The 23,357-nt window shown below is 47.7% G+C and overlaps 1 protein-coding gene across 4 annotated transcripts in view; it reads right to left on the bottom strand.

The window, feature by feature from the left end:
* Positions 1-22,947, bottom strand: part of SLC2A5 (solute carrier family 2 member 5) — a 31,264-nt gene extending 8,317 nt beyond the window's left edge. Inside the window, exons 1-4 of one of the 4 annotated variants that reach the window (XM_008509156.2) lie at positions 22,626-22,947; positions 6,579-6,677; positions 5,832-5,992; positions 1,986-2,110 (exon numbers count right to left, since the gene is read on the bottom strand). In XM_008509156.2, coding sequence (XP_008507378.1) covers positions 1,986-2,110; positions 5,832-5,992; positions 6,579-6,677; positions 22,626-22,673 — 433 coding nt within the window. In that variant the 5' untranslated portion in view covers positions 22,674-22,947. Of the gene's footprint in view, positions 1-1,985; positions 2,111-5,831; positions 5,993-6,578; positions 6,678-13,662; positions 14,142-22,625 lie in introns of those variants that run through there. The other 3 variants (XM_008509159.2, XM_008509157.2, XM_070610909.1) reach the window with 3 other exon arrangements.
* Between the last annotated feature and the right edge of the window lie 410 nt (positions 22,948-23,357).

The following is a 23,357-nucleotide window of genomic DNA, read 5'->3' as shown; positions in this document are numbered from 1 at the left end:
ATAAAAATCCCAAGATGTTATTTTTCCCTGTCATCCTCGCTCTCTCGTGAGCACACATGGAGTTTTCCAGAGGCTACACGCCGTGTGCGATCACAAGCAGCAGAGCCCAGGAGCAGGGCTGAGGGTCTGGCTGTCTTCTACTAAGTCAGAGGTGAAAGAGATTTGCAAACATGTAAAGCAATGCCACTCTCCTCGCTAAATTTTTTGTTTCAGAAAATACAGTTATTTTCACAAAGACACGTAATGGGCTTATTATTGTTATTTTTAAAGGAAGTAAGACATTTCTTGGTTGCAATTTTCTAATATGGTAAATATTGATCAATAAATCCCATATCAGCAAAAGCTCTTTGGGGCCCTCAATAATTTGAAGAGTGTAAAGGGGAAGTGAGGCCAAAAAGTGTGAGAACAGCTGACTGAAAGGAACGCTTGCTCAGGAGTAAAGGTGGGTTTTTAACCGTGATCTGTCATCTATGGGAGCCTAATATTTCACTGTTGGAACCAACTCTGAAATGTTGGATGGTCAATCAAAAAGCGACTGCCTCAGCTCACAGCTGGCAACTTTCAGGAATCGTCTATTTTCCTAACGCTGAGCCCCACCGCAGGGCCAGGGGCGGGGCCAGGTGCCCTGGGGGCTCAGGCCAAGATGGCAGAGACCCGTCCGGGCGCCCCCAGGGAATGTGAATATGAAGTGAAGTTTGCCAGGGGGCCCATCATTCTCTCCTTGAAAGGACTTCTTCTCCCTCCAGGAACCTTGTTTTCCTCTTCTGTCCCCAGGCCTGCAACCCCTCACCATTTCCCCTGACGCCAGGCTCCTCGCCGGCCGCCGGCCCCTCCGCCCCTCCGCCCCTCCGCCCCTCCGCCCCTCCGCCCCTCCGCCCCTCCGCCCCTCCGCCCCTCCGCCCCTCCGCCCCTCCTCCGCCCCGCGTTGTCAATGAGCTCCAGCGAAAGGCTTTGCTGCTATCTAGCCAGAGGATCCCTTCATCCCTATCCCCGTGTTTGGAAGGAGAAAATGAGAGTTACTTGGCAATGCCAGAGCCGGGTAGAGGGGGCAAGGGAGGTGCCCCGGGTGCAGCATTCCCGAGGGCGCTCCCCTTCGGAGCCCACCCTGAAGGTGCACGCCCCGAGAGCAGGCGCCTCCTTGCTTTACACCCAGGCGCCTCACTCACCTCGACTGACCCTGGGAATCACTGCCTCAAGAGAACGCCAACTCGGGGGGAAGGCCACGGGCCGGCTCCAGCGACGGCTCCTCCTCCGTCTGAAGCAATTACGGGGGAGTTTTCTAGAAGCACTCAACAACAGCCTGGGCTGCATGGCTTTGCAGGGCTTGCAAACCAGCTCCACAGGGGCTGAGGTGAGAGCTAGGCCGCCAGCAGGCGGGCGCTGAAGCACTAAGGGAGCCAGAACCCACGAAAAGCCCTTCGCACACTTTAAAGCCCCACGCAGGTGACAGGCTGCTATCCTTGACTCCCTAAGTAGAGGGCTTCGCACATTAGACTGTTTCTCAAGCTGTTTTGACTCACAATAGAAAACGCAGAAATACACTTTACACGGCCACCTGGTTCACATACGCACACAGATGAGCAACTGAAACAAAAGCTTCAAAAGATAGTCCTTACTTTTATGACACGTGACACAGTCTGCTCTAGTTAAAAAAAGAAAATCCTGCTCACTAAACAGATGTCAGCACCCACTAACTGGTCCCAACCTGCAGTTTAGACAATGCTGAGAAGAGAGACTGGAATGGAAGGATCCTTCGGAACCTAAGATTCTGCATTTCAGTCTTTCAAAGAACAGCTTTCTTAGCAGGAAACGTCACAGTGAAGATCCGCCTGCTGTCCACCCCTGACACCAACGCAGGGGCTCGAGCATCTCCTCACGGCAGAGGCAGAGCAACAGCACGAATCTATACGCTCAGACACCAGTGCCTGTTCCCCTCCTCTTGATTATCCTAAATCACAGAACCGTAGCAAGCGTAGCATTGTTACCTGCACATATTCCCACCAAAAGTCTGGACAAAATTATCATCTCGTACGACCTGGCAGTTTTGCTGGTTCCCATTAAGATGGCGGGCACGATGGAAAATATGTTGTTAAACAGCAAGGTCCCTTTTCTGCAGAGGACAAATATCAATTAATTGTCTGGTTTAAGAATTCACTCATTCATTTAACAAACGTTCATTGAGCATCTATTCGGTTCAAGCAGTAAGCTTCACTGTTGTGTTTTAAGCTTTGCTGTTGACTGAAGACTGACACAGGTCAAGTGTGGAGCCTGGTGTGGAATAGTCTCTGTGGGAGCAAACGGAAATGCCCACAGTGCAGAGGGCATCAGCGGTGGCGGGTAGAGGGAAAGTCACAAATTACAATACAGTAAAGGGCTTTTTCAATCATAAACAAACATGATTTTAGTGTAATCTTGAAATTCAAACTGGGTGAGGATATTAGAAGAAAAGTGTGAGCCAACTTCACTTACCAACATAGATACAAAAATCCTAAATGAAATATCAGCAGATTGAATTCAACAGCATATATGAAAAAGAACTTTCAGTGTTAAAAACACCATATTAAAGATTACACTGGGGAAAAATATAGGATTATCAACTGAAGCAGCAAAAGAAGTCAATAAAATTTGATACTCATTATGATTTTTTTAAAAACCATAAAAATAAGGGAACTTATGTAAGCTGACAAAGGGTATCTCCTAAAAACCTATAACATCAAACTTAATAAAACTTAAAAAGCACCTCCATTTAAGTCAAGACTGGAGGTGGACTTGGGCCCTGGAGCCTGACAAAGGCACAGGGAAAACTTCTCGAGAGGCTCCTCACATCGGGCTCCCCAGGGGTCCCTCAGTCAGGCCCGCGAGCGATGGAGCCCCACCATCACAACACACACAACAAGCCACCATATGCAAGAGCTGCATGTACGAACAGCGCAGTTTCAGACGACAGAATCGGACAGAGGCTACAAAATGTATTACACGGTTAGTGTCAGAAAACAAGGAATCAAAATATGCTAAAGGGAGAACAAGAAACTATATAAAACAAAACCTATCCGAAACAATATCAAAAAGAGAGACAAATTTTCAAAACAAGTAAACAAAACTTCTTGAAATGAAAAGTATAGTCATTGCAATAAAAAATTTAGTAGGGGAATTACGGCTGAGGAGAGAATTAATGAATAGGGAGGTAGACTCGAGGAAGTTACATAGACAGTAACAGAGAGGGAGAGAGAAGAAGATGGGAAATAGGAGAGATTAAGACGTGGATTATAGTATCATTATTCACAAAAGCCAAAAGGTGGAAGCAACCAAATGTCCATCGACAAATGAATGGATAAACAAAATGTGATATATTCATACAACAGAATGTTATTCAGCCTTAAAAAGGAAGGAAATTTTGACACATGCTACAACACGGATGCACCTTGAGGATATTACGCTAAGTGAAATAACCTAGTCACAAAAGGACAAATCTTGTATGATTCCACTCATATGAGGTCCCTGGGGTAGTCAAACTCACAGACGGAAAGTTGAATGGTGGGTCCCAGGGGCTGGGGGAAGGCGGGAATGAGGAGTTCTTGTTTACCGGGGCACAGTTTCAGTTTTGTAAGATGAAAAGTCGTGGAGATGGATGGTCGAGGTGGTTGCACAACAATGTGAATGTGCTTAATGCCAGTAGCCTGGACACTTAAAAATGGTTAAAATGGTAAATTTTATATTATACGTATTTTACCACAATTTTTAAAAAATAATTTTTTGAAGAAGTCAATAGGGCAGCAACAACAACAATCAAAGATATGGAGGAAATCCATGGAGTTCTAGAAGAAAGAATATAGAAAATGGAGGAGAGAGAATATTTGTAGAACTGACGGCTGAATTTTCCAAAACTGATGACAAAGACATGAAACTTCAGATAAGGAACCACAGCGCATTCCAGAATAAATAAATTAGCCCTCGCTTGCTCACGAAGAGGGATGATTCAACAGCGTAAGGATGTCAGTTTTTCTCAAATTAAATGATAAATCCAAAGAAATTCCAAGCAGAATCTTTCCTCAGGGATGTTGACAAATTGATTTAAAAATTAACACAGAGGAGTAAAGAAACACAAATAACTAAGATAAATCTGAGAGCAACTGACTTTTCACATGGGAAAAAAATAAAATTAGCTTTCTCTCATCACTCACTATATACAAAACAAAATTCCAGATCTATTTGGGAAAAACAAAATTGTAAGATTATTTTTAAAATTATAGAAGACTATCCTTATGATTCCAAGTAGGGAAAGCTACTTAAGACACAAAAATCAGAAACCATAAACGAGACTTAAATTTGACCACATGAACATTTAAAAATTTTGTATAAAAATGATACTATATGTCTGATTAGAAAATAAAGCAACAGATTGAGAGGACGTCTGCCCAATATAACAGAGTACAATGTGGAGTTTACTTGCACTTGCTCAGAAGTGAAATTTCCTCCCAGCTGTGTAATCTTGGGTATGTTACACTGTCTCTCTGTGTCTCATTTTCCCATCTTTGAAAAGCGGATGGGGCTTTTGTAAGGATTAGAGGAATCAATAACCCTAGAAGCACTCAGGCTAGATCCTGGCACATAGGAATCCATCAATAAATTGTTAGTTGCTACTGTTCTTTAAGGAACACCTACAAATCTTTAAGAAAACCACAAGCAACTGAATAGGATTTATCACATTCTCAAGCAGATGGTTGGACAAGCAACTGTCGGCTCCATCTGCACACCAGATGGCAAGTCCTTCACTCAAAGAGAAGCGTCCTGCAGATCTCACTGTGACTTGACTGATAGATGTCCTGCCCTGGGGGTCCCAAGGAAAACTGCGAGTTCAACATCAACCCTCCAGAAAGACCTTAGGATCTTAGATCCCAAACCAGAGGTTCTATGTTTCTATTCTCAGATTCTTTTTGAAAAATACTGGAGAAGGAGTTAAGGTCTGGGTTCTGACCTTGACTCTTGAGCTAACTAGATCTGTGGTCAAGAACAGCGACTCGACCTCCCCCAGCCTCTGTGTACCCATTCGTGAAGGGAAGGGGTTGGAGGGGAGGAGCTGGGAAACGCTGTTTTTAAGGGGGCTGCTCTCTCCTGTCTGTGGAATTTACCTGGGGGAGTGGGATGTCTTAAGGACATGTTTTGGAATCAAATACAGAATTTCTAATGCTTCTAGAATTAGGGGCAAAGATATAAGCTCTGCCCTTGGCGTTCACGACACTCACAGTCAGACTCACTCTGGGACCACAGTTTCACACTGAAGTGCCTGACACTGATCTCAGCCATTTCAAAGTTTTACATGAATTTAATTTGGGCTAAATTTTGCACATTACTTGATCCCAAGGTAAAAGAATGGAGCAGTTCGTTTGTGTTCCTTTAAGAGGCAGAGATCAAGGACGCTGCACTGTGTTCTCGGGTGGGACTAACATCGTGGCCACATCATCTGGTGTTCCACCCTTCGAAAGGTGAAAAAAGAGGAGAGAACTTGTTTTTGGCTTTGGTAGGGAAAATATCTTCAAGGCAAGAGAGCAGAGACAGCAAGAGTGAGTCCGGACCTCTGAAGCATACTCTGCTCTTTCGGTATCCCACCCAGAGCCTGAGCCTCATCACCCCTACTTCTGGCCCTCAGACCTTGCCTAGGTCCCCAAACACTTGGTCAATGTCTAGTCTTATTCTTAAGATCATGTTAGAAAACAGAAATCATCACAACGGTTATAAACTAGTTTTCCAAGAACAATTTCAGCTTTAGGCCTAGGGGTCAAACTCTGAAGGAGTCTATGAGTTTTGGGGAATTGAAAATTACCTTCCCTTACCTGCCAAGTCTATTCACCAAGGGGCCAACCATGAGGGATCCGACGAAGCCTCCAAAGGGAAACATGGACACAGAAATGGACCACAGCAACGTCAAGGAAAACTCGCTGATGTATTCACTGAATCTACTGTAGTGGGTCTCATTATAAAATGCTTTCATGAGCTGGAGAACAAAGCAAAACAGAACACCCAGATCATTTGGCCTGGTTTTGCAGAAAGAGCCACCTAAGTTGTTGGGCCACCCAATGGGATGAGCTGGGCGCACAAATATCAACACTATTAAGTGGAGGAAAGGGCGAAAGTTAACAGCAATTAGCAGGGGGCACCCATGGGGAGGGCTGAGAGGCCTCTGAGAGGCCATCCGCCCGGGATGTCTCTACCACCAGAAAGGACTGACTCCAGTCTGCCAGTCTGTTGGGCGATCCCTGCCTCTGCAGACTCCTCTGTAGATTGCAAGCCTGCAGATCAGACCCTGACCCCAGAGGCCAGCCCACTGTGTGTCCAGCTGGCTGGCTCTCTGTGAGAAGCTGAGGCCTGGGCACTTGGTCCATCCCCATGGCCCTGTGCCTGTAAGTTCCCAAGCCCTGCACTGTCTCTTGGGTGTGTTCCCCTCCTTTCGCTTGAGGACCCACTGTGTGCCCTCAGTGTGTGTGTGCAGTCTCACCCTGGCGACCACGCCCGGCACGGGCTGCTCCCAACCCACCTCCCTGTTTACTGGGGGCTGCGTCTCCCTCACTACAGCCACCTACCTCGGCAGGGGAGTTGACAGCGGCCACGTTGTACCCATACTGGAAGGATGATCCAAAGGCAGCTATCAGTGTCGCCAGGGCAAGCACAGGTGTCAGCCTCTGTGGGAGGAGAGGTCAGGGCTCAGGTCAGGAAGCAGCCCGGGGTCGGACGGAACTCCCGATTTACTGCAAAGTCTTGTAGAAAGGCGTAATACAATCTGAAGATCCGCAGCCGCTCCCTAGCTTGAAACCTCCCCTCTCCCCACCTGGCATGAGAACAGGTTTTCTCAACTGTAGCACTTAGGGCCGGATAATTGTTTGTTATGGGGGGTGGAGGGGGGGGGACTGTCCTGTAGGATCAACCCTCCTCCCATCTGTGACAACCCAAATGTCTCCAGACATTGCTAAATGTCCCCCAGGTGGGTGGGGCATTGCCCCTGGTTGGGAACCACTGGGTCGGAAGGAAACTGAGGGTCACCTACTCCAACATTCCATCTACCGTCCGCACGGCTTCCCTGACATTCCTGCCACAGGGCTGCATTTGCCAACTGTAGCAAATGTGCTCAAGCACCATCTTAAACACAAAAGCCCCTAAAAATGGAAGAGGAAAAAAAAAGCAAAAATTTTTAATTGTTTAGGGTCATTGATTAATTTCCTTTAGCCCCTGGACTTTTGCTGTAACAGGCAAGGCACAGTGAAAAAAATATTTGAACATAGATTTCTGGGGACTCTTGAACAGACACACCCTATGATAATATCCCCTTTTGACACAAGAGGAAAGTAAATAGTCGTTTAAGACAAGCTTAAATGATAAGAGGGAATTCATCAGTAAAGTAATGACAAGCAGGAGAAAAATAAAGTGGAAAGAGGTTTGCTCTTAGAATCTACAGATCTCATTTTGAATTTGCCGCTGCCACTTTTTACCTTAATTTTTACAACCTTCAGCTTCCTCATCTTTAAAATGAGGATATTAGTACTCCCTCGGAGCTGTTGCAAGGATTAATTAGGAAAGCGTCGGGCCAAGAGGTGAATCCCCTGCGGGTGAGGCCTGGACACGGCTCTGAACCCTCCGCTGAAGCCCCTTCATTCAGGTACTCCGATGGAGGTCCCCGTGACACGGGACACGTGCCCCTCCAGTGGCAAGCCGAGGTCCTCATGTCTTCCTCTGGGCAGCATCCCTCCTAATCTAAAGAGGACCTCTTGAGAGATAAGTGAGGGGCAGGACAGGCCCAGAAACAACAGTCACTCCTGCCTTGTCGCGGTGCCCCTGAGCGGACAGGCGAGCCAGTTAACCTCCGCAGAGCAGGAGCAGGACCTGCAAGGAGCCCTGGTCAGAGCAAAACCACAAGTGGGACTTCGCCCTTCTTCTCCCTGCACCAAATGAGTTAGCAAGCGGTTAGTTCAGTAGGAAGTTTCTGGTGAGGAAGATAACAGCCGCAGAGCAGGCAGCCTCTCAGGGAGGAGGAGGCCCTGGTTTCCAATCTCTCCCCAGCTCCCACCATCCTCTGGGGCCAGCGAGGGGAGTGGGTGACAAAAGTGGTGGGAGTGGGTGACAGTGCCCAGGAAGGAAAGCGGGTTCCAGGCCTGTTACTGCACAGCCCTGTATTTTCTAAATGCGAGGGGTGCACAAGCAGGCACCCCGCCCCTCCCCCCGAGATGCAGGGCATGGCAGACTGAGCTCCCCTCCCTCCTGAAGTGCTCTGAGGACTCATTCCTTCACTCATTCATTCAATATACTGAGCACCCACTGTGAGCCAGGCATTGTTCTAGGTGCTGGGAACATGGTGGAGAACAAAACAAAGATCCCTCCCCTACAGCAGTCTATTAATTGATTTTGTGGAAAGAAGGAAGGAAGGAAGGAAAGGAGGCAGGGAGGGAGGAAGGAAAGAAAAGAAGAAAATGACGATAAAAATTTCTCCTCTTCTAATTCTCTTCCCCGTAAACAATTAACTACAAATGCAACAGGCTTCATGCACACTGCCAGGTGGAACTCCTGACCACTCTCTGCTGTGATGGGTCCTAAGGTTTGAAGTCCTTAGCAAAGCTCAGCTGGGGAGCTGGCTGGTAACCCAGACTGGGGGGCATCCTGCCAGGCACCATGGCAGGATGGGATGGTGGGGTCCCAGCAAAAGTGATCAGAAAGACCTCAATAGAATCTCTAATCATAGAGCACACAAATTCAACTTCTATTCTCCGGCTTCCTCCTCGAATTCAAGGCACAGGCACATTCTATGGACCCATAGGAATCATAGCTTACCCTCTGGGAAAATAGCAGAGACATTCTGAGTAGGTTCTCACTGATCTTGCTGGTCCAAATGCCTTCACTCATTAAATATTCATTGACAGCTGACTATATGTTCTAGCTGCGGTCTGGTGAGCAAAACAGCTACTCTCAAGAGGATTACGGTCCAATGGAGAAGACAGACATTTAAAAAACTACATGATAATTTAATAATTAAACTATAACTGTCACATGTTCTAAGAAGAAAAACCACAGAAGTGGTTAAAACGGGGAGTCAGGAAAGTGGCAGAGAGAGGATAGGGACTTGGGTAAGGGTGGTGGCTGTGGCAGGGGCAAGAAGTGTCAGCTTTGAAGACCATTTAGAAACTAAAATCAAAGGACTTGGTACCCCATAGGAAAATTCAAATCAAACCCACAATGAGATAGCACTTCTTACTAGGATGGTTAAAATCAACAAGACAGGTAATAATAAGTGTTGACAAGGACATGGAGAAAATTGGAACCCTCTCACAGTCTGGAAACTCCACACAAAGTTAACCCATATGACTCAGCAATCCCACCCCTAGGTACATATCCAAGAGAAATGAAAACATATGTTCACACAAACTTTACCACAAATGTTCACAGCACCATTAGTCATAATAGCCAAAAAGTGGAAACAACCCAAACGTCCGTCAACTCATGAGTGGATAAACAAAATGCGGACTATTCATATGATGGAATATTATTTGCTCATAAAAAGGAATGAAACCCTGATATCAGCTACAATGTGACGAGCCTTGAAAACATGCTAAGTGAAAGAAGCCAGTCACCGGAGACCACCTATTGTCTGGTTCCATCAATGTGGAATGTCCAGAACAGGCAAATCCATGGAGACAGAAGATAAATTAGTGGTTGCCTAGGGCTGGAGGAGAAGAGGAGGGGATGGGAGGAAATTCAGAGTGACTGCCAGTGGGTATGGGTTTCTTTCAGGGGTGATAAAAATGTTCTAAAATTGATTGTGGTGATGGCTGCACAACTCTGTGAATATACATTGAATTGCATAGTTTAAATGGTGAACGGTATGGCATGTGAGTTATATTCTCCATAAAGATACTACAGTCACACAACACAGAATGGCGTTTCTGTCAACAGCGAATCCCGCATATAACAGCGGTCCCGCAAGATTAGCACCATATAGCCCAGGGTGCAGTGGGCCATACTAGGTTTGGGTAAGTACGCTCTCTGATGTTCACACAACAATATCAACTAATGACACAGCTCTCAGAACATATGGCCACTGTTAAGCGACACATGAATGTATATTTAAAACGGCATGTATGGGGCCGGCCCCACGGCCGAGTGCTTAAGTTCGCGCGCTCCGCTTCAGCGGCTCAGGGTTTTGCTGGTTTGGATCCTGGGCGTGGACATGGCACTGCTCATCAGGCCGTGCTGAGGCGGCGGCCCACGTGGCACAACCAGAGGTACTCACAACTAGAATATACAACTATGTACAGGGGGCTTTGGGGAGAAGAAGAGGAAAGAAAAAAAGGCATATGAAAGAAAGCCAGGCTTAAGCTTTCTTTTTCTCCTTTCTTTCCCTTTTTTTTTTTTACTTTCCAGGAAGGGGGAAAAAAGGGAATTTGGTACCAGGCTGAATTAGGGCATGAGGGAGAGGAAGAGGCCAAAGAGGATGTAAGGTCTCTAACCCGCCTGCTAAAATGACAAGTGGCCCAGTGGCCTGGAGACATGAATGGGAGGGGGCTCTCCTCAGAGGCCAAGGCGAGCCACGACTCTCCCTTGAGAGAAACCAGGAACAGCATCCCTCAAGCCCACAGTCAACCGGCTTCCTGTTTTTCATAATACTGAGAACATTTGAGACTTTAGTAAACTGACCACCTTCAGGGCGGGCCCTCTGGCAGTGTGATTCAAGGACACTGGGAAGGAAGCCCTGCCCTCACCATCTCCCTGAGGAATTCGTCTCCATATTCCATTTCCACCGTCAGAGAGACACTTTGCTGATAAGGTTTTTCTTTGTCAGGAATCTCTAGGCAGAATGCAAATATCTCTGGAGTTCTTATAAATTATTAGCACTTGAAGTCACACTGTGAACCCCAAGTTTTTATCACACCGTGGAACCCAAAGTTTCACCAGCAGACACAGGTTTAAGAGGTGAGGGGAGAGAGAGATCAACATCACCACATTTTAGAGCTGGGGGTGCCCTGTCTCGTTGCTGTGGGGTTCAGAGCACAGCCCCTGCAGCCCGAGGGCACAGGATCGAAGCCAGCTCTCCTGCTGCTGGCTGTGTGGCCTTGGTCCAGTTACTGAGCTTCTCTGTCTCTGTTCCTTCATCCGTAAAATGGGGACAACTATACTACCTTCCTCATAGGATTGAAACCAGTGGTCAATTAGTCATTAATGATTAGGTAGCTAGTAACTAAAGATTTTTTTGGCAGTTATTAATTGTGGCCTTTGCTTGTTCGCCTGCCCATTGTTAGCTGTGCTGCTTATTTTTAAAACCACGTAGATAGGCAAGGTATTGTCTGACTCCCACTAGGTTCCTCATAGATAACATTTCTGACGCTTGGGTCACCATGGTAACGGGTGTGTAAGTTTTTCAGGAACCGAGAGTCTACTCCTTGTCCAGTTCAGGCCAGTTAAGACCACTGACTCATCCACTGGGTGACCTCCTGATGTCAGGGAGCCAAAAACTCCATCCTCGGATTACGCCAACACTACCATTTTGTGAACACCGTCCTACGAAGAGCCACGAAGCTTGACTACGCTTGCGCAGATCAATTACCTGACGACTCCTTGCCTCCAATTATCTATCTTCAAACTTCAGACCACCGCCCCCTTATCCCATACACATCCCTAGTCCCCATTTTTCAGGAAGGCGGATTTGAGATTTGTTTGTGTGACAGACGTAACGAACCTGGTTCGGTAACAGGAGTGACGTGAGGAATGAGTGAGTTCGTACATATGAAAAACACTTAGAACCACACCTGGCCTGGAGTAAGTGTTACACACGGGGTTGCTATCATTATTAATTATTAATAAGAAGGACTCAGAGGGGAAGTTACTTGCTCCACGACACCAACGAATTGGTGGCAGAGGCACTCCACAAAAAAGTAGGTGCTTTCATTTTCCAAAGCACTTTGCCATTTTTTTCCCTTAATCTATTTTATTTTTTTCTCTCAGGCTAAGAGTCCTTTTTCCTGGCAGAAAGTCTTTGATGTACATCAGAAAGATTCTGGTCTTTTCTCTTTACGTATGAGGAAAGCAAACGCCAGTGAGGTAGAGGTCACACAGCCATCAGGGGACAGAGACCAGGCCCTCCCGGCCAGCCGGCGCCCTCCTCACCAGCCCACGCAGCCCCTGCAGCCTGGCCCTCACTCTCTGCAGCCTTTGCCGGCCTCTTCACTTCTCCTTGGCTTCTAACCCCCCGCCCCCCCAGCTTCATTTAATGATTTCCCAGATTTTTATAAGCAGTCACCACTGAAGAGTTTTGTAGGAAGCCCAGCACATGCCCTGGCTTTCACCCAAAGGGGCAGGTCTGCCCTCAGGTGGCCAGGAGGGGGAAGCCATCACCCCACCTGGCACCTGGAGGGAGAATGGAGGGGGCAGGTAGCTATGATCTGTGACCATTTTAATCATTTCGTTTCAAAACGTATCACTCATTTTCAGGGAGCACCACTCAGGGACATTTCCATTCTTCCACAGCCACACCTCGGGGGCACAGCTAGGGGGTGGATTTCTCTTTGAAGAGGGGCCTCCCTTGACTCCCAAACCCCGAAGTTCTCGTTAGCTTACAGTTCCTTTTCTATAAGACAGAGGGGCCAACATCTGACTCGCCTAACACTCTCCTAGGTTTTGTGAAAGTCCAACACGATAATCCATGTGAAGGTACTCAGTAATCTCTAAAGCAGAGATTCTCACTGGGGCAAGGATGGTACTGGCATCCAGTGAGGAGAGACCAGAGATGCTGCTCAACAGCCTACAACACACAGGCCAGCCCTGCAAAGCGAAGAATTATCCAGTCCCAAATGTCAGTAGTGCCCTGCTCTAAAGGATGATCAACAAATAATAACATTTATGCGGGATTCACTATGTGCCAAGTAATTTACAAACATTCTCTCATTTAATTGTTCCAGCAGCCCCATGAGGTGGCATGTTTATTATTTCCATTTCAGAGACAAGAAAACTGAGGCACAGAGCAGTTAAATAACTTGGCCAAGTTCCCACAGCTAGAATAGGAAGAAGCAGGGATGAATCCCAGGTATTTCCACCTCCCAAACCCATTCTTGACCTATGAGCTACAGAGCATGTTCTTGACCTCCCTGTGGCAAGGCCTCACATCCATGACTGAGTAAATAATAATTTGCACAAATATGTACCTCTCCCCCGATAAATATCAGCAGATGCTGTTGTGGTGAATAAAATGCAAACTTCTTAAAAGTATCAATAAATTATCTTTCCGTCATTACGCATTTTCCTCGACTGAGGAATTCTAAAAGTACAACCATCATTATATGGGGGGCAGGTGCAGAAAAATCGTCTGTCAGTAAAAGGAAGTCTCACTATCTAAAAGCAGAGAATCTCTGCTACAGATTTGAGCTTAATCCAAATCTCGCAACATCTCTGCGTCTATCTATCTTCTTTTCATGGCTTAGCTATGTTACTTGCTGAAAAGATTAATCGAAATATCTCTAAATCTCTTCTCTCTCTAGTCCCTGTGAAAGTCCAGCTCCTGGGTGAACTCTGAGGGGCAGGTACCCCCGAAGGTCCTCCCCAGCACAGAGCTCCCGAGAACATCCCCCAGCCGTGCTGAACAGGCCCAGGCAGCGGGCTGCTCCGTGCTCTGTCCCTGAACAGCACACTTACCCCTTCCTTCTTAATCGGATCCTGCTGCTCCATCTCTGCTCTGCAAGTGCAGAGTGCAGCTTACCTCCTCTCAGCCAAAATAACAAATGCACTGAATGGAGAGAGAAGACATTCTGGCTGCACTTTGGTCGCGCCAAGTAACAGCCAATAGCATTTTTATGGCTAGTCTAAGGCAGAATAACCCTTTCAGGAACCCAGAGGTTTGTCTTCCTTTCACTTCTTCTAAATTAGATGTCTGGGGTTTAGTTTAGCAAGTGGCCGCCCCCTGGGGCTGTAGGCACAGTGCCTTCCTGATTGGGACAGTCTGCAATATTTCCTCACTGTGAAAGCCACCATTAGTCAGGCTAATAGTGAGTGACCGGAAGGGTTATTTCTGTCACCAACACATGGAAAGCAACAGCTGCCACAGACCCTACACCATACCAGGTAATATGGGGGCAAGAGACAAAGTCACTAGAGGCTTCTCAGAAGCGGTCCCTGGTAGGGAGCCGGCAGCCAAGTCTTGCTACTGGAGAGTCAGCTTTTGCCAAGATGCCCACGCAACACTTTCTTGGAAAGTTTCTTCTTTTCCTTTTTAAGGAACTCAGAGTGGCCTAGAGATGTTACTTTCTGTGTATTCATCACTATGCAGAGGCAGTAAATACTTCAAAGCCCTTTATCTGCAGGGCAGGGAAAATGAGTCACAGCTGCTGGTCTGGGACCTCCACGCCCGGCCAGGCCACTGCCAGCCCCCTGTGCTCCGCACGTGTTCAGCTACCATGGGGCATACCAGGGCAAGTGGCCAAAATCCAGAGCAAAGTCCCACAGGCCTGCGGGCTTTCATCTTCACAGGACATATTCCGTGCTTTATTTGCTGGGCACAAATCCAGTTAATTCAGTCATTCCTTCTCCTCATTCACTTTCAAATTAACAGTTAACTGGGAGCCCACTATGTGTCAGGCACTGTTCCTGGCATCAGCAACAAACTAGGGAATTGTGTCCAGGTTCCCCTGTGTGGGAGACTGTGAGGAGGGCAACAGTGTAACAGCCCGTGTGTGTGTGGGGGGGGGAGGGGTGTATGTGTGTGGGTGTGTGTGTGGATGTGTGTTGGGGAGGTCCCTATGTCCCCATTCACCAAGGAGGACTGACCATTTCCTTTCACCAACTTCATTTACTGTCCTTTTCCTTCTGTGCCACAGCCCTAATACAATGATTTCCAAGTAAGGTTTGGCAAGACCAGAGGTTTCCAGTTATTTCAGAGTTTTGAAAAATTCTCCAAAGAAAATGCACTTTAGTTGGGGAGGGGGTTGGGGGTACGGGGAACGACTATTGAGTGAAGGGGTAGGTTCAGACTGCACAATCAAAAAGAAATGTCAAAAGTCGGCAATCGTTAGTCATTGTCCAGCGCAGAGGAAATCCCCTGCTTGGCCCAGATCCTCCACCTCACGCCCCGTGTGCCCCTGGGCCGGTGGGGAGCTGAAAACTGACCGGCGATGGCGGACGCAGACAATCCCCACCCCTGCCTCGACTTCCCCCAGGGGAGGAGACAGCGGTCCAGGCCCACAGGCCCGGACGAGACTGTCTGGGGAGGTGAGGGCCGCAGTACCTGGCTCCTGGGAGTCCCAGGGCATCGCAGGCATAGCCGTGGCGTCACCAGCGCCTCAGTGGCGGAGGGAGAGGAGCACGAGAAGGAGAGGGCGCAGTGGGGCGGCCGCCATGCTGCCGGGCGCGGGCAGGGAGGTGGCCATGATGCCGGCCGCAGGGCAGCCCTGGGTCAGCCTCCGCGGCGTGCGCTGCCAGCCAGCTCCGGCGCTGTCCGTGCCCGGGTCCTCCTAGGCCCCTGCCCGAGTCCTCCGTCTGGCCCAGGACCCCGACCCTCGTAGCGGGCGGAGCAGCCCCCAGCCCCTCACCTCGGGCCACCATTAGGCCTGGCTGAGGCCTGTAGCTCTGAGGGTCCCTGGGGATCCCGGGGCGGGGGAGGGGGGGGGAGGGTGTGGGATGTGGGAGCCTGGAACAGTCGAGAATGGACCCAAGGGCTCCGGGACTGTCCCTACTACCCTTGTCCTCTGTATCCTTCCCGGCCCCTGGACTGGACCCGGCAGCCTCGGGCCCAGCACCTCAGGCTGCCACGGGCCCGTCAGGGGTCCTTTGGGCTCCCAGGATCTGGGGGCTCAGATGGGGGAATGGCTCACTGACTGGAGGCGGTGACTGTCTCTGGCAGGGGTCCTCCCGGCCCTCCACCTCAGGCTGACCTGAGGTGTGTGACCTTGGCTCCCCCACTGCAGGCGGTCTTTTTGTTTTTCTGAACTTAAGTGTTAATTTTTACCCGTGGGAGCTGAAAACTGGGGGGTGGGTCTCAGATTCCCGCCCACTGGGTCTCGCCCTCCCCACCCCTCCCCGCCCTCGTCTCTGTCCTGTGGGACTAGGAAGGGAACCTGACAATTGAAGCCTATCTTTGCCTTCGAGTTTGAAACGACAATGATAAACAACACTGATTAACCCAAGGCCTTCTGCAGATAACAGGCTGAGGCGTGTGGCGGAACACGTACTAGAATTTCCAAGAAATCCCATACTCGTGTTTTGAAACTACCTCTCCCCTCTGGTGAGAGCCAAAGAATCACTTTTAAAGTGAAGGGACAGCGGGCAGTTGCCTGGCCAGTCCCGTGGCTGGCAGGGCCTGCCTGACTTCTCTTCCCACCTTCCATACGGTTTGACTCTTTACAGGGAAATGATGCTAGGATCTCATCACTGAAGGAGAAGAGGACCCAAAAGCCAATTTTCTTGTCAGAGGGCCATGGGTTAGGCCCTCTAACCTCTTGCGATGGGGAAAGTGCTGGCGAGGAATCCTTGCTTGCCGAGGATTCTGACTTGAAGGTTGGGGTTCCAGAACTCAATTCACAAGTCGTTATCACTAACATAAAAATGTAAATATGTTAGCACACAATTTGATGTCTAAGACATCAAAATCTGAAAGCGGTAGTTGTTCTGGGATGTGAGATTACGGATGATTTTAATCCTAGAATAAATTTATGTTTATATTTACTACTCTACTGCTGTACTGGGGGCGGAGTACAACAGGGTGCAAAAATGAAATAGCCTTGGCCTCATGTGGGTTAGACTCTAGTTGAGGAAACAGCATTTAGTTAAATAAGCATATTGACGAATTTGTGACTATAAGAGGGCTCTAAAGATGGCAGTGGGGAGGCGGTCCTGGTTGGGGAAGGCTTCCTTTAAAAAGTGAGCTTGAGCTGAGATGGGAAGGAAGGAGGAATAGAGTTTACCTAGGCAAAGAGGGGTGGGGATGGGCTGGTGGAGCGAGTCTTCCAGACGGAACAGCATGTGCCAAGGCCCTGTCATAGAAGAGAGTGTGATGCCATCAGGAAATCACCAGGTCAGTGTGGCTGAAGAGCACAAAAGCAGAGAAGAAGAGGGAAGGAGGAAGGAAGCAGGGCCAGACTACATTTAACACTTGTAGACTTGATTTTTATTCTAGGAGCAGAGAGGTGGCAATACGAGTTTTGGAGAACAATCAGATTTGCATTTTTAAAAGTTCACTCCGGCTGCTATGGGGCTGGCCTGGTGGCATAGTGGTTAAGTTCAAGCGTTCCACTTTGGCTGCCTGGGGTTCGCAGGTGCGGATCCCAGGCATGGACCTACACATCGCTCATCAAGCCATGCTGTGGCAGTGTCCCATATGCAAAGTAGAGGAAGATCGGCATGGGTGTTAGCTCAGGGACCATCTTCCTCACACACACACAGAAAAAGCTCACTCTGGCTGCGGAGAGGAGAACTGGTGAGGGTGCTGCCGACCTAATTGGTCAGAAGGGCTCAAGGAAGGTTTCCGAAGCATTTAACTGTTTCTCCAAATTATTTTTTTCTTTTGTTATGTTAAGGAGATGCAATCACCAACTATGGTGAACTGGACCAAGCCTCACCACAAGAGCTACGCCTATGACCTTTGCCTTATTTTTAATGCTAAGATCTCCTCTCTGGGAGGAGCTTGGGTCTTATCAACATAACCTGCAGAGTATGTGGAAGCATGTTTTCTAGCTGAGCCTGCGCTAGCGAACACCTGCTCACCTCTCCCTTTTGAATATTCATTCCCCATCCGAAATAAAAGGCCCCTGCTGGCCCCTGCTTGGGGACGCCAGGACTCTGGAAGTGATGCTGCATGGCCTCCTATTTGCTGTAAATATACTTTACTTTGTGTAACAACTACTTCTGGTGGAGCGTCTGATTTTAACTTGCCCGAAGGTGAACCCACTTTCGTTTGGTAACAAGGGAACAAGAGTTTGAGGAAGGGAAGAGGGAGCCAGAGTTCTTTGCCATAGGACAGGTGACAGACAGCGGGGACTTGGACCGGTGTGGCGGTAGACATCAGAGAAGTAGATACTTTTAAGAGATATTTAGGATGTAAAATTGACAAACCTTGGTGATCAAAAGGATGAGGGGAGGAGAAATAACAGAATTTCTGTATTACTGTTGTAATAAAACAAAAAATTAAAATGATCTAAGAATCAAGCTTTTCAGAATTTAAAAAAGAAAAAAGAAGTTTACATAGGAAAATTTCACCAGGATGTAAAATGCTGAATTAGCACCACAAAGCAGGCTGGCGAATCCCGGGGCTGTTCTGAGGTCAGACAGTGATACCAAGACTTCAGTTGGTCTCAACCTCCTCTGCGAATGTTCTAGAACTTTAAAGTTTTGCCACGGGCCTCTATTGTACAATCTGTGTTGGCGCCTCCTACCCCTCTCCAAATCATTTTGATCAGTTCCTCTTTGACAGTAATAGAATTTTGAGCAAGACCTGTGGCTGCCCCAAGAGAAACACTATGTTTCCCCTATTGTCCTTGCAGGTGGCACGGATATATGACAAAGTTCTGTCTAATGCAAAGTACCCAAAGGTGTCACGTGGTGGCTTCCAGGAACCTTGCTCTCTTCTTTGTCCCTTTTTCCATTCTGTTGCCTGCAATGTGGGTACCAACAGCTTGGACCATGAGGTTGAGGCCACACAGGACAGAGTGAAAGATGGATCCCTTACCACGCAGAGGGCTTCACCAACCCCAGACCACCTCCCTGGGCTTAACATGAAGGAAAAATACTCCTCTAACCTAGTTCTCACTTATATAACTGCTAGACACACCCCAAAGTCAGTGAAGACATTTTCATATATATTTGTTTCAACAGACTACGGCCTAAATCAGATTTTAAATTTTGATGAACTGGCTCTCTACCAGAAGCAAATGGCCTAAGGACATTTGTCTTAAGGCAGAAAGCGTCTGCGGCCAGCCCCGTGGCTGAGTGGTAAATTCATGCTCTCTGCTTCTGCAGCCTGGGGTTTTGCTGGCTTGGATCCCGGGCATGGACATGGCACCGTTCATCAGGCCATGCTGAGATGGCGTCCCACATGCCACAACCAGAGACACTCACAACTAGAATATACAACTATGTACTGGGGGGCTTTGGGGAGAAGAGAAAAAAAAAGGGAGATTTGCAACAGATGTTAGCTCAGATGCCAATCTTTTAAAAAAAAAAAAAGAAGAGAGAGAAAGCATGGACCTCTGTGCTGCAGGGTGCAAATGTCAGTGGAAATTTACCCAGGCTGCTGTTTTCATTGGGATTGCATTTGCTTTTGTTTGTGTTCGGATTAAAAAATTGCATGGGGTTTGAGTGGTCCGCCCCAACCCTATTTTTCCCTTAAGCCCTGTTACTTCTATGTGCCACATGGTAGAATGTGGGGTTCTTTAGGAACATGCATATCAAATTATAGCAGATATGCCTGCATGTGCCTCAGAGCACACAAAAGGAGGCTGCCACCAAGGTGCAGTGTGTATGCGATTGCTTGATTGGAGGGAGGGGCAGGAAGGGAGGAAGCAGAGCTCTGGGTCATCCCCATTCCTAGTTTAGATAAGGCAGGAGTAATTAACAGGTCCCTGTGTGGATCCAGCCATCCAGCCGTGCCCTGGCTTTGCACAGGCAGCGCTCCTGGTGAAGGAGGGCAGAGAGGTCCAGTTGGTTGACACAAGACTTCCCAAGCCCAGTGCCCAGTGGGGCCAACCACACTCTACCCAGGCTTGCCACCTGGCCGTCAGAACCCACCTCTGCAACGTGTGTAGAACGAGGAGGGAGATTACACGCCAGATCCGAGTTAGCTTTCTTGCTCTATGGGCCATTTCCATGCTCTGCTGTCGTAGAATCCAGCCCAAGTTTCTATCAGATGTCTCCAAGGCCGGTAGGCTGGCTGTTGATTACGTTCTGACATGCATGGTGAGTAAACTTCAGAGACATCATAAGGTTTCTGTGTTTTCTTACCAAGAACAGAATTTGACCTTGCCTATCAGACTGCATATTCACAAAAGGGTGTGTCCCTCAGGAATCATGGACAGAAAGCTTGAAAGCCAGGGAGTCACGAGACTCCTCAGGGACCCAACTGGCTTCTATTGGTTACACATTACCTTAGGTAGACAATTCTTTTTTTTTAAGCTGTGGTTAAAAAAAAAAACAAACCACATACCAAAATTTACCATTTTTAAGTGTATAGCTCAGTAGTGTTAAGTATATTCACATTGTTGTGCTCTACTGGTCTCCAGAACTTTCTCATCTTGCAAAACTAAGGCTCTCTATCCACTAAACAACTCCCCATTTCTCCCTCCCTTCAGCTCTGGCAACCTCCATTCTACTTTTTGTATCTATGAATTTGACTACTTTAGTTACCTCATCTAAGTGGAATCATACAGTATTTGTCTTTTGGTGACTGACTTATTTCACTTAGCCTAATGTCCTCAGGGTTCATCCATGTTGTAGGCAAGGATGTGGGGAACTTGGAACCCTTGTACCTTCCTAATGAGAATGTAAAATAGTGCAGCTGCTGTGGAAAACAGTGTGGTGGTTCCTCAAAAAGTTAAACATAGAATTACTGTATGACTCAGCAATTCTACCCCTAGATCTATGCCCAGAAGAATTACAAACAGGTACTCAAGCAAATATATACATATATGTGTGTATATATATACATATGTACACATATGTATACATCTTCATCTTCATGGCAACACTATTCACAATAGCCAGAAGGTGGAAACAGCCCAAATGTCCATCAATGGATGAATGGGTAAACAAATTGTGATATGTACACACAATGGATTATGCAGCTGTAAAAAGGAAGGAAGTACTGATACATGCTACGTGTACCTCAAAAACATTATGCTAAGTGAAAGAAGTCAGGCACAAAAAGGTCACATATTGCATGATTCTATTTATATGAGAAATCCAGAATAGGTAAGTCCGTAGAGACAGAGAGCAGATTGGTGGTTGCCAGGGGCTGAGGGGAGAGGGGAATGGGGTGTAGCTGCTTAATGAGCGTGGGTTTTCCTTTGAGGGTGATGAAAGTGTTTCAGAACTAGGCAGAGTTGGTGGTTACGCAACATTGTGAATGGGCTATATGCCACTGAATTGTACATTTTAAAAAGGCTATTTTTATGTTATGTGAATTTTGCCTTAATAAAAGAAAGGGAATAAATCCTCAAATGCTCTATGATGGTATGCTACAGCCCATCTCTTTCTGACTGTACTTAGTGACCTCACATTAATAGCGTTAGAGGAAATTTTCAAAAAAAAGGTAAAAATTATGACTTTCGTACAAATGACAAATAAGCACGTGTTTATTATAGATTTTATTTAACCCACTTTTGGCGCCCTAGGCAGATGTTCTAATTGATTTCAAAGAGAATCCAAAGAGCTGACACATTCATAGAAGAGGAATGTTGAAATGAGTTTGCAAATGGATCTACGTGGGTTCTTGAGAGGGAGGGACGTCAGCGGAACCTCCCCTGACAGAGTTCATTTGCATGTTTATAGACAATTAGTTTGCACTAGCATCGGTTATCTACAACTTGCAGAATTGTAAGCTCAAAGGCATGCTGAGGGCAGAGCCCTGTGGAATCAGGAAGTGCACTGTCAGCAATGCAGTTTTCCACTGAAACACACATCTTTCCCTGCAGTCATCTGACAACGGCATCGGTGGGAGCATCACAGTTATCAGCAAGGCCCCCCACCTCTAGTCCAGCCCTTGCAGAACAGTTACAGCACCCCAGGAAATCTAGCACTACGTGACGCCCCAGGACCAGATAACACACCCTACATTTCCAACCCAGGATCTTGCGGAACGTGTTATGTGTCAGTGCAAAATAACCAAGAACCAGTCTATAGATAAGAGACATAAGGTGAGTTTTACTTGAGCCGGGATGAGGAGTATAGTCTCGGAAGGCAGTTTCCACAAAGGAAGAAAGCATTCTGGAGAAGCATGGTTTTCATTACAGTCTTAAACACTTTTAGAAGAAAGAATATACATTAAATATGCCCAGAATACATAATCATCAAAGTTTCAAAGAGGTATTCAGTTGCAAGTTAGCAGGTCAACGTGACCCTGAAGTCTGGAAATGGAATAATATGGTTACCAAAAGGGCGTAGGAGGGGAAGTAAGCATTCTTATCTTGAGAGCGTATTCTTTAATTTAATGGTTAAAGCAAATGTACAACGTGTGTTCAATAGGCCATGAGTCAGCTTCTTTAGTTCAAGTCAAATCAGTTTTTGAACCTGAATAGTTACCCCATATGCCTCAATATATGAAAATCTCTTGTCATATGGAAGCCAGCAGCCTACAGAGGCTGCCCAGCCACTCAAGTTCCCCTAGAAACCAAAGCGTGTGAGCATGCCCACACTCTTGAAGCCTCTGGAAGAGGAGTTCCTCCAGGCCTTCAGGTCTGTGGGCCGGCAGCAGCCACGTCACCTGGGCAGACTCCTGGGCTCCACCCCAGACCTGCTCAATCCAAAGCTGCATTTGAAGCAGATCCCCAGGCGGTTCCGGCTTTCATGAAAGCCTGAGAAGCACGACTGTGCTTTTCCTGAATGTGCCCTCAACAATTCCTCCCTGGACACCCAGCCCCAAGGCCTCCCGGATCTGTGCCCCACCAAGGCAGACTCACCCCTGGGACCGACACAATGTCCTCAATCCTCTCCTCATCGTTGCTCATCTGGGCGCTGGCTGGCTACCTTCGGGCAGCACACACACCTGCCCTCAGACTCTCACCTCCTGTTTCTCCTTCTCCTCCCGGGGTGGTGGGGCAAGAGGCAGGGAGGAGACAGACGCTGGCTGCAGGAGGTTTTCTCCGCTGGTATTTGAGAAGCTCTCCCTGATGCAATGGGCCCAGACAAACCCAGGGATTCGCTGCCAGCCAGGGAGAAGAAAAGCTACAGAGAGGATTAGAGGAAGGGAGTGTCTGCTCCTGTCTTTGGCACAATGGCCCTGAGAAACTCCCCAAATGCTTGCGAAACAGAGGCCGCCCGACAATAGGTTTCAGATTCCTCCCTCCAAGGGCCACCATGGTCTGCTGGGACTGGGCCTGGGGCACTGGAAACAGACTGGTGGAACTAGCTGAGTGGGGTGGGGCAGGGAGTGGAAGCTTTAGTGTCACTGAGATAACACAAGAAAGGCTAGCAGTGATAATGATGACAGCTGCAGTGTGCGGAGCTCTGTCTCTGGCTCAGGTTGTGCTGAGCACTGGCTCTCATTTCAGTCTCATGATTATCCCCATTTTAAGTGAAACCACAGCTAAGAGAGGTCACAATTATTTGCCCAGAGCGATACAATTATAAATGGCAGAGCTGGGGTTGAGCCAGTATCTCTCCTTCCAGAGCCTCATGGCTCAAAAACCTGG

This window comes from Equus przewalskii, chromosome 2 (genome assembly GCF_037783145.1).
Source record: "Equus przewalskii isolate Varuska chromosome 2, EquPr2, whole genome shotgun sequence".
NCBI lineage: Eukaryota > Metazoa > Chordata > Mammalia > Perissodactyla > Equidae > Equus > Equus przewalskii.
Note: the sequence above shows the minus strand (reverse complement) of the source record. Positions and strands in the feature narration are given on the sequence as shown.